The 18641-nt window shown below is 40.9% G+C and overlaps 1 protein-coding gene across 1 annotated transcript in view; it reads right to left on the bottom strand.

Moving 5' to 3' along the window:
• Positions 1-7635, bottom strand: part of SDK1 (sidekick cell adhesion molecule 1) — a 1154843-nt gene extending 1147208 nt beyond the window's left edge. The window contains exons 1-2 of the mRNA XM_069084769.1: positions 7493-7635; positions 4491-5206 (exon numbers count right to left, since the gene is read on the bottom strand). Of these exons, the coding sequence (XP_068940870.1) occupies positions 4491-4953 (463 nt within the window). The 5' untranslated portion in view covers positions 4954-5206; positions 7493-7635. The remainder of the gene's footprint in view (positions 1-4490; positions 5207-7492) is intronic.
• Between the last annotated feature and the right edge of the window lie 11006 nt (positions 7636-18641).

Below are 18641 nucleotides of genomic sequence, written 5' to 3' on the forward strand. Positions count from 1 at the left end.
TCTCTCTCTGTCTCTCTCTCTCTCTCTGTCTCTCTCTCTCTCTCTCTCTCTCTGTCTCTCTCTCTCTCTCTCTCTCTCTCTCTCTCTCTCTCTCTCTCTCCCTCTCCTCTCTCTCTCTCTCTCTCTCTCTCTCTCTCTCTCTCTCTCTCTCTCTCTCTCTCTCTGTCTCTGTCTCTGTCTCTCTCTCTCTGTCTCTCTCTCTCTCTCTCACACACACACACACACTCTATCTACTATACCCTCATAACACTGTGATTCCTCTAACATACATACTATATTCAAACACTCATTATGTTTATCTGTGTGTTTTACAATCCCTACTAGATTGTAAACTCCCATAGGCAGGGATCAAATCTTGTTTATCTCCTCTAGACACCATACTCAGCCACCTGTACATAATAGAAACAATATTTTTTGAAGAACTGATAAATAGAAGTATGTATAAAATGACTACACACACCCAACTTGTGAGCAATGGTAGCCATCTCTGGGGGGATTGGGGAAGGTGAAGAAAAAAAAAGAAAGCTGCATGTTAACTTTATTATTAAAGGGAATAGCAAATTGGACATAATAGATTTTCAGTTTCATGCACAATCATCTTTTTTTCTATTTTGCTATATTATGGAAATGCTTGTTTTATTTCTTAAATTCAGAATAAAATAAATAATTTTTAACAAAAGAAATGAATAAACAAAATTTTCCTGAAGCAGCATCTGTCATTACATTTAATGTTCTCCCTTCACAGTGATTACCAGAGATCCTGAAAATTTTTAACAGATAATCCTGAATTTCATTCTCTCTCCTTTCCTCCTGGTCCCACAGGTCTCTAAAAAGCTCTAAACTTTTTCACAGCTCCATCTCAAGCTAACTGAGTGGGACTCCCAATCTTCCCATTCACCATCCTCTCCATGAAGCAGGCGGCTGGCTAGGACATTGTCTCTTCTCTGCATTATTACCAGGATAAAGAAACCTCTCTGTTCCATTCATACAACTTACCCAGAGATGTCCCTGACTATCCCTTTTCAACTCAATACTAAGTATAAGAGGAAATCAGGTAGTAGTTAGGAAGGAAATGAAAATAGAGATTCAGATGATATTTGTGAAGAAGGATTTCTGGTAATACAAACATTCAACATTTTGGTGCTTCTTTTCATTGTACATTGTTGGAATTTTCAAAATTTCTCTTCTTCAAAATATAAGATAAACTTAAATATGAGGTTATAGTATTCAGGCCAGTTCTAGATATTCATTAGTTCTTCTGTTGTGTCCAACTCTGCATGACCCCATTTGGTGTTTTCTTGGCAAAGATACTGGAAGGGTTTGCCATTTACTTCTCCAGCTCATTTTACAAATGAGTAAATTGAGGTAAACAGGGTCAAGTGACTTGCCCAAGGACATATGGTTACTGTGTGAGGCCAGATTTGAACTCAGGTCTTCCTGACTCCAGGGCTGTCACTGCACAACCTAGCTGCCCATTACCATATTTCTAAAGTTCTATAAGTAATTAAATGTAAAAACATTAGCACTGTTTCTTCTCATTTAACCACATTAGTTACTTTATCTTTCCTTTTATAATGAATACCAATGATTACCAATGTGGCATAGGTGTAATAATACACCAGTGATGGATTCTAAAGAGTCAGTAACTAATAGAGAGTAACCAGCTTTGCTCTAATATTCAGTACAGTCTTTAAACATATTTTATGATTTCTTTTGACTCCATAGTAGTCAAAGGCATCTACAAAACAGTGTCAGAAATAATATGCTCATTAACAGGCCAAAAGATCTCACAGGCATCTCTTAACTATCTTTTAGTCCAGAAATCACATTTCCAAAAGTTGAGCTCTAGCTCCTCAGTGGACAAAGCTAGTAAAATACATATAGTCACTTTCATTTTGAATAAAAGATTTTTATCTCAACTACACTATCACAATTCTTTAAAAAATCTCCCAAATAAACACATAAAATTATCATATGAGAAATTAATCGTGAGATAAAATTTAGAAATAATATTGCTAGGCATATAAATACTTTCTAAAGTTCGATTTGAAAGTTTTCCTAGATAAAACTATTCATCACATAAAGGATTTGCTTAATACAAGTTACTCATAATTTCAGTTTTAAACATGCAGTTTTTGCTAGTTGTTTGATTTTTTTCCCAAATGTGTCCTGAGAAACTGAATCAATGTTTCGAGAAATTCAAAATTAATTAGTAAAAACTTTGTCTCGTTACATAGACATAAAATAGTGCTTATGACTAGACCCCACCATAGTCATAAGTTTTCCACTTATAATGCTGTATTTTATCTGATAAAAGATTCAAGAAAATGTCATGTAACATTCCTGCGCATATGACCAACTCATCATCCCATCAGAAATCTCTATAGCAGCACCAGAATTTTCATTTTCAAGATACATGAGCTTTTGTCAAATTGTGACATCTCCCCTGTAATATGAATTTTCAATATGATATAAAAAATGATGGATATATCACACATTTCAGAGAGCAGAGAACAGCAACCTGTCAATGAATTTAAAATTTGTGACAACCTATTTGAAGTTCTATTCTCTAAAAGACCAGTACACTTTTATAAGCTATATATATATATATATATATATATATATGTATGTATGTATGTAAAACAGCTGCTAATGTTTTTGTTGAGAATGAGGAGTAAGTTGCTTCTGTTTAAAAGACGTTATCTTTTCATTAGCATTTTAGTTATAAAAATATAAATTGGTAGTCCTATAAATTCCTATGCATAGATGAAATTGATAAAAAGTTGCCATTTCTATAACGTATGCAAAATAAAACACTGACTGACTCATCACCACTATTTAAACTTATGTATAAAGCTACAAGAGCATTATATTTGCTGATCCCAAGGAAAGGTGCAAGTAACTGCTATCAGAAAACAAATGGAAAAACAAAAGAAGTATTAAACTGATTTAGACACTTTTTACTTAAGCCTATGTCTTCTGACAGTTTTAAAATATGGAACCACTTTTAAATGTTTTCAAACTGAGCCAAACAACAAAAAAGCACAGTGACATTTGAAACTTCCAAACAGAATTAACAAGCAGTGTAGCACCAACAATACAGCAATTTCTGTTTTCATATAGCAAAACAATAAAAGCATTCATTTACAAAGGTCTTAGAAGTAGTTTAGAGAAAAATGATGATACCTAAAAGTAGATTAAGAATGCAAAATTCATTATTAAAACAGAGAATAGTTGTTTTTTTTCCTCCTGAGTTAAAAAAATCTTTAAAAATGGAAGACTTTATGGAATTATATGAATTCCATAAACACTGAAGATCAACAGATTAATGATATCCTCCTTCCATATATAGTAATCTAAAAGATATAATACACAGAGTTCTTTCATATGATATTCCACAAAATTGTCAGTGAGTACCTAGTTAAGTTTTTCTTAAATGGCTAAAAGGAAAATAGCTACATTAATTTTTTTGAAAGGTAGTGTTGAAGATTTATTTGTTTTTTAAAAGGTCATTAAACTTTAATGAAATAGGATGTTAAGTGGAATAGAGAATATTCTTGATATAGAATATTTCAAAATAGAAAAAATATATAAACATTTATTAACTTTAGCATTTCAAGTCACCAGATCATCTTTCCTCACTTTAGAAACCACTACTGTGTTCAAGCACAAGTAAAAGTAACATGGGGGCCAAAAATCAACAACAAAGTGAGAACTCCATTTAAACTTTTTAGACCAGTCTTAGCACTTGCTCTGTTCTACATCCAAATGAATTCAACAATTTAGGAGAACTGAGGAAGTGGAGGGAGGAAGGAGAGAGAAAGGGAATACAAATAACTGAAATTTAAAGTGACCTAACACTTCACAGTTCATGTCTATTGGTGACTTGTCACCCACCATTTAGAGACTCAGTTGCATGGAAGTCTCTGGTGTTTTCCAGCCTAGCTAGGAATCAATTGCAATTTTGAAACAGTTAAATGTTCCCTGGCAATTCCAAAATGAAAGTGAATGATAATTAAAAAAAAAAAAAGCTCACCTCCCATGCTTCTCAATTGTAAAAGGATTTTTACATGTCTGAGTTAGTTCTACTTAGGACTATGTGAGCCTTTTTTTCATTAAAACACAGTCTAACTTTAACCCTTTGTCTCCAGAGATAGGCTCAATTATTCTTTTGGCACAACTTTAAAGATAGGTAAAGCCTGATAAGTATTTTATTAATAAAGCAAGGATTCCTCAAAGAAAAAGATGGTAGAAGAGAGAAAGGAAGGTGAGGAAGGGAATTGGGCTTGCAGCTAGCTGCAAACGTATACAGAAAGGATTACACAGACATTTCCATTACCATGCAGAAAATATTTATTGATCACAAATTCTATTCCAGTTAATTCTTTAATGCAAAAACATTACCATCCTTTTAAACCAGCATTTCTTAGTTTCTAAGAAGGAGATAGGGCAAAACATGTCTATACGAACAAAATATCTCTGGGTCCTACCTTGTGCCAATGCTTGAAACATGTGGAGCTGAAGCAAGAGAAACGCCCACCATCCACGACAGAAGAAAAAGAAACATAAGTTGAACTTTATCATTTGTTTTCTCCAGCTATTCCTTCGTACCATCATCTCTCCTCCGACCTCTCTTCCAATCATTATATCCTCCCTGACTGCCTGCAGATCCGCGTGCATGGTCTCCTCCTCATCCTTCCCAGCCCACTGTGAGGCTGGGCTTTCTTTGGTTAAGTGGGAACTTCTATTCCTGTTGCTCCGGTGCTGAAGTTTGGGGGATACTGGCTTCTCTTGGTCATAAGAGGCAAGGACCTGGTGGTTTGTGCTCACTTGGCATGCAACCCGAAGGCAGTACTCCGTGTGCATGACTGTATTATAATCGCCATCTAGATCAATGTATCTTGTAGAAGTATTGATTGCACCAAAACAACCAGTCAGAAATGTGAAACACATGTTTCTCTGCCTTGTCACATCCAATGCCTTCCACACAGGCTGAGACAGTGCAAGTTTACTGACGCTGGCTAGTATTTCGGTAAATCTGGAGCCTTCATCGCAGCACTATAACAAACACGAGATTGTTCCATTCTACCCAGCCAGCAACTGAAGACGGCAAGCCAGAGAGTACCTTTCATATACCGCAAAGAGGACGAAAACTATATTCCCATTAGATTTTCACTGATCATGGTAGTTTCCAGGTTTCAGTTCCCTGTGAAATATTACATTCGTTTACCACTTGGGGAAAAAAAAAACAACAAATAGAAGAAAAGGGACGAAAGGAAGCACTCTCATCATCAGCCTCCTGTAAGGACTGTTTTTACTTCAGAACCCTGCAAAATTAGCATTAGGATACTAGATAGGGGAGTCTCCAAACATCTTCCAACCTCTTAGTTGCATACACCCAGAAATATGCAAGCGTACCCGTTTTCCTAGGATACAAAAAAGCTCTGATCTGTACTGGGAGCAGACAGAGGAGGGTAGGAGATGAAAAGGGTTGTCTCGGGCAGGTAAGTGGCTTAGTTCTCGTTCGGGTTGTAACCGGCCTGGCAGGGAGGGTGGCCAGGTGCGGCGTGTGATGATAGAGAGGGCAGCTTTGGGGGAAAGAGGACTAAGAAGAAGCCACTGCGGGTGGGGATGGGTGTGGGTGGGTGTGCAGGAGAGGCTAGGGGAGAGCAGGGAGAGGCTAGAGTAGAGGAAGAGGGAAGGTTTGTACTGGCACGGAAGGGCGAGAGGGGAACGTTTCAGAGACAAGGGTTTAGGGCTGGGTAATAGAGAAATGAGAGGGGAGGGGAGGGAACACAGATCTAAGGGGAAATCGCCTGAACTCTTACAGGCAGTTCGGGAGGATAGTCGATGGGACCCAGCGTTCAAAAGAGAGGTGTACGGGTGAAGACAGAGGGTGAGGGAGCTGAGGATAGTGAAAGGGAGGGTGAGAAAATTGAGGGGGTGAGGGACACCCGCTCCAGCCCAAGACCCCTTCCAGCAGCTGGCGCGGGGAAGGAGGGGATTTCTGCCTCGGGTGAAAGACTCCATGATTCGGGGGTATGATGGGGTGGAGGATAAGAATGCTGGGGGGTGACAATCAGGGTAGCGGACCTGCTGAGGTGGGGAGAGAGAGGATGCTGGGGAGGGGGGACTGCTGGAGTGACGAGTGAGAATACTAGGGAAAGGAGACTGCTGGTATGAGGGGGATAAGAAGGCTGGGGAAAGGGAGATCCTGGAGCAAGAGGGTGTGAATGCTGGGGACAGAGGACTGATTGGGTAAGGAGTGGGTAAGAATCCTGGGGAGAGGGGTTTCCGGGGCGAGAGGGTGAGAATGATGGGGAAAGGAGTCTGTTGGGGTAAGAGGGCAAGAATGCTAGGGAGGAGGGTATTTAGGGGGAGAGGGTGACAATGCTGAGGAAAGGGGACTGCTGGGGTGAGGGAGGTAAGAATTCTGAGAAGAAGGGGTTCCTTAGAGGAGAGGGGGAGAATACTCGGGAGACGGGATTGCTGGACTTGGGGCAGGAGGTAAGAACGTTGAGGAAAGGAGTACTTGGAGGGAGAGGGGGAGAATGCTGGGGAAAGGGAACTGCTTGGAAAAGGGGAGTAATAACGTTTAGGAGAGGGGGATCCTAGGTCGAGAGGCAGAGAATGCTGAGAAAAGGGGGACTTCTGGGGATAGGGCATTAAGAATGCGGGGGCAATTCGTGAGGGAGAGAATAAAATGTTGGGAAAGGGGGGCTGCTGGGGTTTAGGGGTTAAGAATATTGGGAAGAAGGGGTTCTTCGGGGGAGAGAGAAGAATATTGGGGAAAGGGGACTCCTAAGGTGAGAAGAGTAAGAATGCTGGGGAGTAGGGAGGGTTCGTGGGGGAGAATGTAAGAATGTTGGGGAAAGATTCCTGGGGTTAGGGGGGTAAGAATGCTAGGGAGAAGGCGTCCTAGGGGAGAGGGGGAGAATGCTGGGGAGAGGGGACTGCTGGGGTTAGGGGAGAAACAATACTGGGGGGTGTCCTAAGAGAGATCGTGAGAATACTGGCGTGCAGAGAGGAAAGTGCGTGTGCTCGCGCTTCACAAGTCACCCCAAGAACTGCTGCCTCAGACCCCCCCCCCAGCCGCCCCGGACTCCTCGGACATCCCTAGAGGCCAAGCGCAGCGGAGGAGTAGAGGGCGTCCGAGGGTCCCCCTCTACCGCAACAGCTGGAGGTGGGAGGGGGCATACCAGGGAGTATCCCCTCATTTGGGGATGGGGATGGAAAGGGGGGGGGGGCTTCACTCTCACGGTCCCTCTCCCTCCTTCCCTTCCCTGCCTTCGGGACGCACCGACTGAGTGCCCGCGGAAGGTCCGGGGGGGCTTCTCATCACCCACCCACCCCCAGCGCCCGATTCCTTCCGTGGCGCTGTCCCTGAAGAAAAGTGAGACGGGGCAGAGGCGCCTCCGCCCGCCAGCCCGCCCGCCCGCCGCCCTCCAGCCGCTGCCGCCGCCGCCGCCGCGAGAGCGCGGCCAACACTCACCAGCCGCCGCCGCCGCCGCTTCCCATTCACAGCCCGGCCACACGCGCCGCCCTCAGCCCGGAGCTGATTGGAGGAGCCGAGGTGGCTCTGGCGTGTCCCGTTCTTCCCTCCGCTACTCCCCCCTCCCCCCGCCCCGGCCCCGGCCCCGATCCCGACCCCCCTCGGTTGTTTTCAAACTATCGGGGGCCCGCCCGCGTGGAATTTTGCGCCCTCCCTCCCGGGTCCCTTCAGGCCTCTTTCCGCGCCTGCTACGCCCCCTAGGGACCCGCGACGGGGACTGCACTGCCCGCCGGGCGCCCTGGCTAAGGCATGAGGGGTTGGGCTTGGTTGGCAGCGTCTGCCCGGCCCGGCTGCACTCGCTCGCAAGCCTAGGCGCGCCCGGGCATCCCGCGGCGCAGGAGGCAGACGGACCCCGCCCCCTAGGTCCCCCGGAGCTACTCCTGCTGCGGGAAGGGAGGGCGGAGCGGGACTGGCAGTTGGCAAAGAGAAGAGGGCGCCTGGAGGGACGGGGAAGTTTCCGCTCGCACAGGTGCTTCGTCTCTGCCAGGTTCTGGCTGCAGTGGAGACTGCAGGCAGCCGGGAAAGAGCCTCCTTCGCGGCTCCCCCTCCGACTCAATCCAGCTGTTTTCCCGCAGCTGGACAAGAAGGGGATGGTGAAATCATCCAGCAGTGCTCCAGTAAAACGGGATCCTATTAAACACGGGGTGGGGCTCTTTCGTCTCCTTAACGAATAAAAAAATAAAACTTGGCCCGATCTCTGCTGGCACTTAAAAGAAGTCCGGGATTTATTTTGTGGGGTTTTAGATTGTCTTTGTGCAGTTATTTATCTATTTACTTTTTATCATTATCTGTTTACTTACCTGATTGTTTGCTTGTTTATTCATTTATAGAGTTTAGAGGACCTGAAACAGAGGGGAGGGAGGAGAAAGCGTTTCCTTAACCCTAACTCCAGTCCCATTGCTTGTTACTCCAAAAGTGCAGAGATTGAAGGGTTCTTTGCTTCGCCCCTAACTTGCCTACCAGCTGAGGCTGTTCCCAGCGGTTGAAGTTCATCCAGGAGCCCATCCCTGGGGAGCCTCTATGTTTGTCACCATACTCCCCTGCTACCCATTGCTAGGTTTCATGCCTCATATGGGGAGTCTCCTCGGGCAGAATAAAAAGAAAAAAAAAACTGGTTGTTGTTTGGTGGTTAAACACTAAGTTACCTTAATTGGAAATGAGAAACTCGCTCAATTGAGTTTTTAATTACTAGTAACAAAGCATAATGGCTGCAAATCTGCTTCCTGAAGAGTTTGGAAGTTCAATTTAAAGATTTCAAGGTCGTCTTTGTCCTATAAGGAAGTTGGGGGGGGGGGGGTAGTTATAGGCGCTTTCCTTGGTACAATAAGGTAATTCAGGGACCAGGGCTAATGGTGCTGCTTTTCATGCTGTAAATATGTTATTCTTTTCTTCGGACATATTAAAAGTGGTAGGTTTCTTAGGCTTTTCCCCTCTCTTTACTTTATAGCAGTACTTTTACAATACTAAGTGCACTGATGGTGAACATCAGAGATATGTCTGATGGCAGCAAGCATCAGTAGCCTGAGGAAATACAGGACTAACACTGTGGGTGGCATTGCATTTTCTGTTTGTATCTGACAGCAGCAGTGGGCCTATGCTCATTTACATGGGTATTTAAGTTTCTCAATTAATCCTTTCATCTTAAAAATGATATCCTAGTCAGGTCCAATCTAGGTGGGGAGGAAAGGGTCTTACATGGCCCCACACCATACAGGGTTCTTTCAAAGCACTTTATTTGATCTTTCTACCAATCCTATAAGGTAGCTAAAGGGGCCATTACTATCCCAATCTAACAGATGAGAACCTGAGGCCCAGGGGAATTAAAATAATTTATCCAAGATCAAACAAGTAATTGCAGAATTAATTGCAGAATCAAAACTGAACCAAGGTCTCTACATTCCAAATCTAGTTCCCTTTCTATTATAGTTCATTTGGGGTCTCCCTTTAAAAAAAAAAAGACCTTTATTCTCAAAAGCAGTACGCTAAAGTTTAACTTGTATGCCAGGGATAGAGTATCTCTGGCCTGAACGATAAGTATAATCCTTACCGTAATTTCATCTGACATGGAACAAGAGATAATCATTAGAAGTAGTTTTAGTTGCAAAAATGCAACAGGATTTTAAAAGGCATTAGCAGGAATCGTCTAAAAGGCCACAGGATGTTAATGTTATTCCATGAAAATAAACCTCTTCCATAAAATTAAATGCACTACTCCCTACTTTACAGGGTAGGGAGTTAAGAGTTTTCCACTGAAGATGAATGGATAAGCAACCTAAACATAAAATTATCACATCATTACCCCAAAAAAGCAGAGATAGATGGAAGGAGGTACCTTTTAGAACTATAGTAAAAGAAAAAAAAAACCAGAACAACTGATAGTGGAAATAAAAGAAGACAATTTTTTAATAAAATTTAAAAGATTTTACTCAAAATATCTGTAACTAAAATAAGAAAAGACATTTGATAGAGAAAAATATTTATATCAAATACCCCTGATAAAAGTCCACAATATAATAGGGAATTGTCACAAACATAAGACTGATCTCCCCTTTAAATAAGCAATCAAAGGTTATAAATCATTTTCAAAAGAAGAAATACAAACTATCAACAATCATATTTTTAAATGCCCAAATCACTAATACCAAGTAAAATACAAAGTAAGTAAACTCTGATTTTTTTTCCCTTGCATACAGAAAATTAGCAAACATGACAAACACTAAAAAGTCAGTTTTGCAGAGGCTATGGGAAGACATCCACTAATACATTGATGGGGGAGGGATGAACTAATCTTTGGAAAATAAGTCACTAATGTATTCTTACCCATTATCCTAGCAATCCCTCTACTGGATTTATACTCCAAGGAGGTCAGAAACAGAAAGAAGGAGAAAAAAAAAGTTTATGAAGGGGACAAAATATTCATAGAAGCATTTTTGAAGTAATAAGGAACCAGAAAGGCAGAAAGATTAGTCAGGAACACCTCTAACAGCAGTGTACCTTAGGAAAGTCCAGTCCTTTCACTAGAATACCCATCTCTCACTGCCCAGAGAACCTCCTGGCTGTGGCAGGTGTCCTGTCATTGACTCTGGGCTAGAGAGCAGTGACTGGTAAGAGCTTTGCGAAACCCACCCCACCTTTTCATTTTTGGCAGAAATGTGATTTGCACGAGATAAGCAGTTATGGATAGGTTGCAATCTGCACCATATATTCCATTATCTGTCCCAAAAAAATCACCCAGCTTTAATTTATTTATTTAATTAATTTATTAACAAAAAAAACATACCGACTCTGCCCTCTTATACTCTATTGGAGAAATGCCACATGGAAAGAGACAAATATAGTTGAGGAGGAAAGGAGAATGAATATCTAATTAATAAATAAAAAATTAATAAAATGTTGCCCCTTGAGGGAAGCTAAAGGTATTCCTGCATGTGAAAGCTTCTCCAGTGGAATAGGTGAATGACTCCATTAATCAGGAGTGACTAAAAAATATTGTGTTATATGAATACAATAGAATATTATTGCATCATAGGAAACAGTGAAGATGAGGAATTCCAAGAAATATGGGAAGATTTGTATGAACTAATTCAGCATGAAGAAAGAAGAACCACAGTAATGATATACATGACCAGAATAATCTAAGTGAGAACAATGTTAAAAGGCAGCTACACTCAGATCAAATAAAATGATCAATGTTTGTTCCAGAGGCCATTTGATGACTTATGCCTCCCTTCCATCAGAAAGTTGAGAAATTACGAATTTGTAATATTACGTATGCTATTTGGCATCGTTGCTGCTGTGTCATTTTGTTCTGGTAACTGTTTTCCCTGTTAAAGGAGGGTGGAGGGGGTGTGTTTCAGGAAATGACTTCATCAGTAAAACTTTTTTAAATTAGTTGGGGTGGGAGGCAGTATAAAAGACATGGGATGGACAAGTTGTGGGGTGGGGTTAATGAGGAAAAATGAAAATTTTCAAGAATTCCTTCTAAACTTAAATGGGAATTAAAAGGTTTTATAGCAAATTCTGGTAATATTTACTCATTTTTAATTCAAAAAAGTTATTTTTCTTCTCCTAAGAAGAGGTATTTCAAGGATTTGGTACACATTGAGATTGCATCTCTGTCTAGGCCCCTTTTTTGTTTTGTTTTCTCTTCCTTTTTCCTTCTCTTATCCTTAATAGATCATGATAGAAAATTGAAGTTTTTGTGAGTGTTTTATGTTCTCTATTCTCAATGCTTTTATTCTAAATGTAGCACCCCCTCTGGGCTTCTCCCTGGCAAGTCCTCCATTAAATAAAAACATATTTGTCAATACTCTAATGGAAAAAAATGAGGAGGGGGGGTTGGAGATTGGAGACTCACCAAGCAGTTTTGAAAGTTGTGAAATAGGTTTTTTTTTAATTAACTTTGGAAGGCAGAAGAATGGGGTTCATGTAAGTGAGCTAATGCAATAGTGAGTACAATTCCAAACTGAATAAAATGGCCAACACGTAGTCATCATGTCACCACTTGGATGAAATTTGATTTGCAACTGTTGAAAAAAAATTGAAAGGGGGTTAGGGTAAGAGAAAAACATTTTGTAACAAGGTCAAGGAAAAGAGAATGCATGTCTAAATTTGTAGAGACTTAAATTCCTCCCTTCATAAATTTAGCCTCAAGGTTGAAACATTCAAAGTATGAGCAGATAAGTGATTTGTGACGAGTTCACAGTACATATCAGTTGTTTGGTGGTACATGTTTGAACCAGTTGTTCGTTTTGGAGGTTTTTCAGTGCTGTCTGTTTTAAATTTTAAACATAGACGATGTTACTTTTAGCTCTAAATCTCTGATCCTTTGATGAATTATTCTCTTATTTTTCCTATTTCTCTCTCAAATAAAGTTGTTTTTACATATGTGACCAATTTGTTTTTTTTCTCTGGCAGTCAAGAGAAAATTCCCCATTGCTATAAGACTTTTTTGATATTATAAGAAGAAAAGTGTTATCCACAAAAGTGGAAGGAGGAAAGGATGTCAATTCACCTGTCATGTGATTACAAGATTCTTTTTATTAGACATTTACTATCCATCAGATTCCTATAGTCTCTTTCCTATTTTTTTTAAGGCAGTTGGGGTTAAGAAACTTGCCCAAGGTTACACAGCCAGTTTTTTGTGTGGGTGTTAAGTATCTGAGGCCAGAACCCATCGGTCCTCCCAACTCTGGGGCTGGCACTCTTACTCACTGTGCCACCTAGCCACCCCTAGTCTCTTTCCTTATGAGCACTTAAAGCATCTTATAATTTCTTATATGATACCATACTACTTTTTCATACACTATCAAGTTACCCCAAATTTTATTTGATATGAGGTTCAGCAACCAACTTAGTGAAGAACCTTTTTTTTGGTAACCTGGCCACCTGTTAGTTCCTAAAAACAGCTGCAGTGTTGACTTTGATCCATAGCACTCTATGCAGCTTGAATTCTGGTTACCTTAAAACCTGTCTTTCTCCCTGCAAAACCTAGCTAGAATCTTTGGAGTTGGTCCTGCTAAAGCAACCATGAAAAAAATCTAGAAATTTTACAAGTCACTAATTTGTTTAGCCTTGCCCTGAGAATGTATGCAGGTAATAAAATCAATTAAATTAGCATTCATTACTAATTGCCCATTATAAATTTTTATTTGCTTTGTGTGAGTGGTCAAGTACCTATTTGGACCTGTGGGCATAATTCCCAAGAGTAAGACTTCATTGAAGAATCTAACTTTTAGAGATATAGCAGGCTGTTCCAGACCAAGGCTACCTATCTTGGCAATTCCTTGCCTTTTACAATTTCAATTACACTACAACCTTCAAGAGATAATGGAAGTCATTGCTTTATGATCAGATATCATGAAATTTTTGCATCCTCGTCACCTTTTGGCATCTTGTTTTTCTTAAGTACTTCAGGATCCTCAGAGAGAAAACACCAAATATAAAGCACAATGATTATTTTCCTTTCCATGTTTCCTTTCCAGAATACTACAATACTCTCCAAAGTGGGGACTAAACCACCCCCAATCTATAGATGGAAGTACCCATGAGGATACATAAGCAGTCAATTAGATGGTAGGAAGATGAGTTGCATCTACTCTCCTTCACTCACCTATTGTGGTCACCAATACAGCTCAGCCATTCCCTTTCCCTATTGATAAATAGACTTTTTCCCTACTCAGTCACCTCTTCCCTCTGTGTGAGGTCCCACTTTTGGTCTCCAGCAATTATGCACATTTTCAGCCTCTGCTTTTTTTATATGCCAAATATATCTCTTAGTGGTGGTTACAGCACAGCTAGGACCTGAACACCTCTAACAGCAGACCTTAGGAAAGTTCACTCCTTCCTCTAGAATACCCACATCCCACTCCCCAGATAACCTCCTGGTTGCGACAGGTATCCTGCGATTGGCTCTCGGCTAGAGAGCAGTGACTGGTAAGAGCTTTGTATAACCCACTGCACCTTTTCATTTTTGGTAGAACAATGTGATTTTCACAAGATAAGAAGTTATGGATAGGTTGCAATCTGCATCACAGATCCCATTATCTGTCCACCCAAAACAACCCCTCTTTAGAACTTTCCTATTAGGCCAAAGACAAAAAAAAAATACAGCCTCTGCCCTCAAGGAGTTTATACTCTATTGGGGAAATAGCATATAGAAAGAGATAAAGATATTTGAGGAGGAAAGAAGAATTAACATTTAATTAGTAAATAAGCAAATAATTAATAAAATATTGACCCTTGAGGAAAGCTAAAAGCATTCATGAATGTGAAAGCTTCTCCAGTGAAAAGGGTGAATGAGAACCATTTGTTCCAACTGCTATGAAGGCAACAGAAAGCAGGCACTATGGGGCACTTAGAGCCTGGTCAGTTATTGAAGATGCCAAGGCCATACACTGCATCCCAGGTCATCACCAGTCATTTGATTTTTGTCTGGCCACTTGGATTTGTGACAATGCATTTCAGACTCTAGAAGAGAGAATGAGGCTGACAATTTTGCCTCACAAATCCAAATCACATGCAAGTTAAGACCTCACCCATGAGATCTTTGGTCCTCTTTGACAGTTAAGGATAAACATTTCCACCAAAGACAACAACATCCTTTCAGTGGCCCGGGATTTCAAACTTTATATCATTCTACATTCCAATCAGTAGCCAAATCTTGTTTCTAACTCATCAATACCTCTTACATTTGTCCCCTTCTCTCTACTTACATAGCCACCACCCTAGTTCAGTTCCTTATTATCTCTTGCCTGGACCATTGTAATCGCCTTCTAATTAGTCTCTCTGCCTCAAGTAACAATTCCCCACTCCAAATTCTCCTCTACTCAACCACCAAAATGACTTTCCTAAAGCACTGGTCTGATCATGTCACTCCCACATTAAATAAATTCCAGTGTCTCTGTATTGACTTTAGGAACATACATAGGCTCTACTGTTTGACATTTAAAGTCCTTCACACCCTGTCCTCAAACTACCTTTCCATCCTTTCTTTATGTCATTCCCTTAACTATACAATCTGATCAAAGTGGCCTTCTTAGTGTCCTGTAGATTCCTTCCCATGGAGAGGGTGGATGAGCATCTAGCCAGAAGAGAAAAGGGAATATTGGCAAGAACACAGGGGGTAAGGGGAGCCCAGGTGGTGCAGTGAGTAAGAGTGCTGGCCCCAGCGTGGGGAGACCTGGGATTGGTTCCAGCCTCAGATACTCGGCACCCACACAAAAATAATAACTAGCCATGTAACCTTGAGCAAGTTATTTAACCCCTACTGCTTTAAAAAAAAAAAGAAGAAGAAGAAGAAGACTGGGAGTAAGGGCTCACTGAAGTGTTTGTGTCCTCTGGTTTAGTCATATGGAATGAAGAAAGGAGGGGGGATGGCAGGGAAAGGTCACCCTTTAACCATATGCCTCCTGTTGGGATGACTGTCAGGCAGTGGGAAAAAGAAGAATATATTGGAAAATGCAGGTAACATTAAAAAAACTATATTAAAATTAACTTTAAAAAAGAATGAGGAAATATAGACTTTATGAAAGAAATGTATGCTTTTGAGAGAACATTTTGAAAACGGATGTTGGGAAATGTTTATATTGTTATGTGATTTTGTTGGAAAAAAACTATGTAAGTATATCACTTCTAAAAATTCTCATATCTGCACACTTTAAAAGCTTTGAAACAATTCTCTAGCCTATTTAAAAATCCTCCAAATTAAGAGCTTCTCTGTTTTTTTAACCCATTTGTTAAAAATGTAAAAAATGGCACAACTTTGGATTCATTTACAAGAATAACGAATTGAAAATAGGGAAGAGGGAAACTTACTGGCCAAGTTTCAACAAAAACCTTTGCATAATTTGTGTATGAGATCACAAATCAGCATCATGACATAGGAAATGCAACCAGTGATGTATTTCTTACATTTGGAACATCTCTGCATGAAGTTGCCTCTTTTTTTTCTTTTTAGCTGGGATAGTCATTAAAACCAAGTATCAAAACAATCAACTTGGAATTTTATACATGTATATAATTTATAAATCAAAATGCATTGTTGGGAGTCATGTTCAAAATGTTTACAGATGGAGAGGGGTGCATGAATCACAAACTTTGTAAACAACTGCTCTAGAAGGAAGGTGGGGGACAGTCTTCGATTGTTAAATGAGGGGGGAGAAGTTTTCATCAGATACCTCATTTAAAAGTCTGATGTCTAAGATATATTGGTAACTGACACAAGTGATTATCATATCATAATCATTCTCCATTTGATAGATGATCCAAGGGATATGAACAAAGAATTTTCAAAAGGAAAATTGCTGATTCTCAACAACCATATGAAGAAATGCTGTAAATCCCTAATAAGAGAAATGCAAATTGAAATAACTGAGTTTTCACATCACACATCAAATTGGCAAAGATGATGAAAGATGGAAATCGTTTTGGAGGAGCAATGGGAAGAAAGCCACCCTAATGCACTTCTCAGAGCTGAGCTGCAAATTGGTCCACCTGTTCTGGAAAACAATTGAGAATTATTTGAGAAAATTTCCTAAAACATTAGCGCCCTTTGACCTAATGGTCCCACTATTAGGTATGCATCCCAAGGATATCAATATCAGAAAGGTCTCATTATGTACTAAAATGTTTAGAGCAGTATGGGGGCAGGGGAGGGGTAACAGAGAACTCATCATAAAAAGTATTCATCAGTTGGGGAATGGCAGAACACACTATGCATATGAATGTAAGGATTGGGATACCATTGATGATTTCATTTGCATAGGAAACTCCCAGACTAGACAACTCATTCTACCAAGGCAGGTGGCTTGCCACTTAAAGTCTTAGACAGCTGCCTAAGGCACTGAGAAGATGACTTACCCACTGTCACTAAGAAAGTATGTGCCAGAGGCTATACTTAAAGCAGGTCTACCTAGCTCAAAGGTCAGCTCTCTATTCACTATGTCATGCTGCATCTCATGTATTAGTGCATTGAAATGTTATTAAGTCATAGAAATGATGAATGAGGAACATAGGAACATGATGAAGATGGGAAAATTTATATTGAAATAATGCAGAGCAAAAATAATATAATTGAGATAACAACAGATAAAATGAGTACAATGATGTAAACAATGAGGGGCATAGAAGGAATTCTTACTCCCAAGATAAAGTCAGGTGAGAAAGTTGGATCAGGCCTGGGAGGTGGTGTGGAGGATATTTTGATAATCGGTTCCATCCTGCCAAGAGATTGGAAGATCCATACCCCAAAGAGTTCAGTCTTTGTTCCTCTGGGATCTAGAAGAGATGGCAGATCTTGGGAGGAATACTTTGGTGATGATGAGTCAATAAGCATTTATTAAGTTTTTGCTATAAGCCAGGTAGGCAGATAGGTGGTGCAGTGGATGAAGTATCTGGCCAGGAGTCAAGTATGAGACCCTGGGCAAGTCATTTAACCCTATTTGCCTCTGTTTCCTCATCTATAAAATGAGTAGGAGAAGGAAATGGAAAATCATTCCATTATCTTTGCAAAGAAAACGCCAAATAGGTTCACAAAGAGTTGGGCACAGAAAGATATGGCAGGCAATGTGCTCAATGCTAACAATAAAAGGCAAAAACATGGGCCCTGGGGCAGCTAGGTGGCATAGTGAATAGAGCAGGCCCTGCAGTCAGGAGGACCTGAGTTCAAATCTGACTTCAGACACTTGACACTTACTAATGTTGTGCCTGGTTTTCCCATCCCCTAACCTCAGTCCTCCCTCAGGGAAGTGAGCAGACTGCCAGGTCAGCTCCACCTGCCCCATTTCAGCCTAAGGTAAATTCACTGTCCTGAATGACCCCATTCTTCCTTGTCCCCTCCCCCACCAATCTCCACCTTTACCCTGTCAGCTAATCTACACAGAGGTAGGCAGGCTTCTGGGGTCAGGGAGACTTGGTGCCAGCCGGAATTTTGAGGTGTGTACTGACCAGTCACTGTTCTTGGCCTCTGCAAGTTTCTGCTTGTGTAATACCTAACTGTTGGCCTCCTGGTGTCCCTTTAAAAACTGGCACATTGTCCCTGCAGACTCACTGCTCGATCTGAGCCTGACCCCCAACAGTCCCACAGAAAATAAAATCCACTTCCAAATTTTACTCTCGGGGGTCTCTTGTCTTGCTCCTTTTGGCACAACACTAGCTGTGTGACCTTGGGCAAGTCACTTAACCCCAATTGCCCTGCTTTCCCCCTTACAAAAAGACAAAAATAAAACATAGACCTTGACCTCAAGAAGCACACATTTTAATGGTGATGAATGACAACCAGCAAATAACTGTAAATGTGAGATATATACAGTTCAAATGAAAGGTAAATCTCAAAAGGAAAGTATTATAGAAAAGAAAGGAGGGAGAGACCAGGAAAAGCTTTCTGCAGAAGGTAGAGATTGACCTGAGTTTTGATCCTCCACTAGATGGAGGTGAAAAGGGCGAATACTTCAGGAATTGGAGAAAGGAGGTAAAAGGGCACAGAGTTGGGAGATGGAATGTCCCAATGGAGGAAAAACACAAAGACCAGTGTAGCTCAATCACAGAATACACAGAAGGGAGTAAAGTGCAAGAAAGACTGGAAATCAAG

Source organism: Petaurus breviceps, unplaced genomic scaffold (assembly GCF_028583685.1).
Source record: "Petaurus breviceps papuanus isolate PSGF00001 unplaced genomic scaffold, PetGlider_PUasm1.0 175, whole genome shotgun sequence".
In the NCBI taxonomy this organism is placed as follows: domain Eukaryota; kingdom Metazoa; phylum Chordata; class Mammalia; order Diprotodontia; family Petauridae; genus Petaurus; species Petaurus breviceps.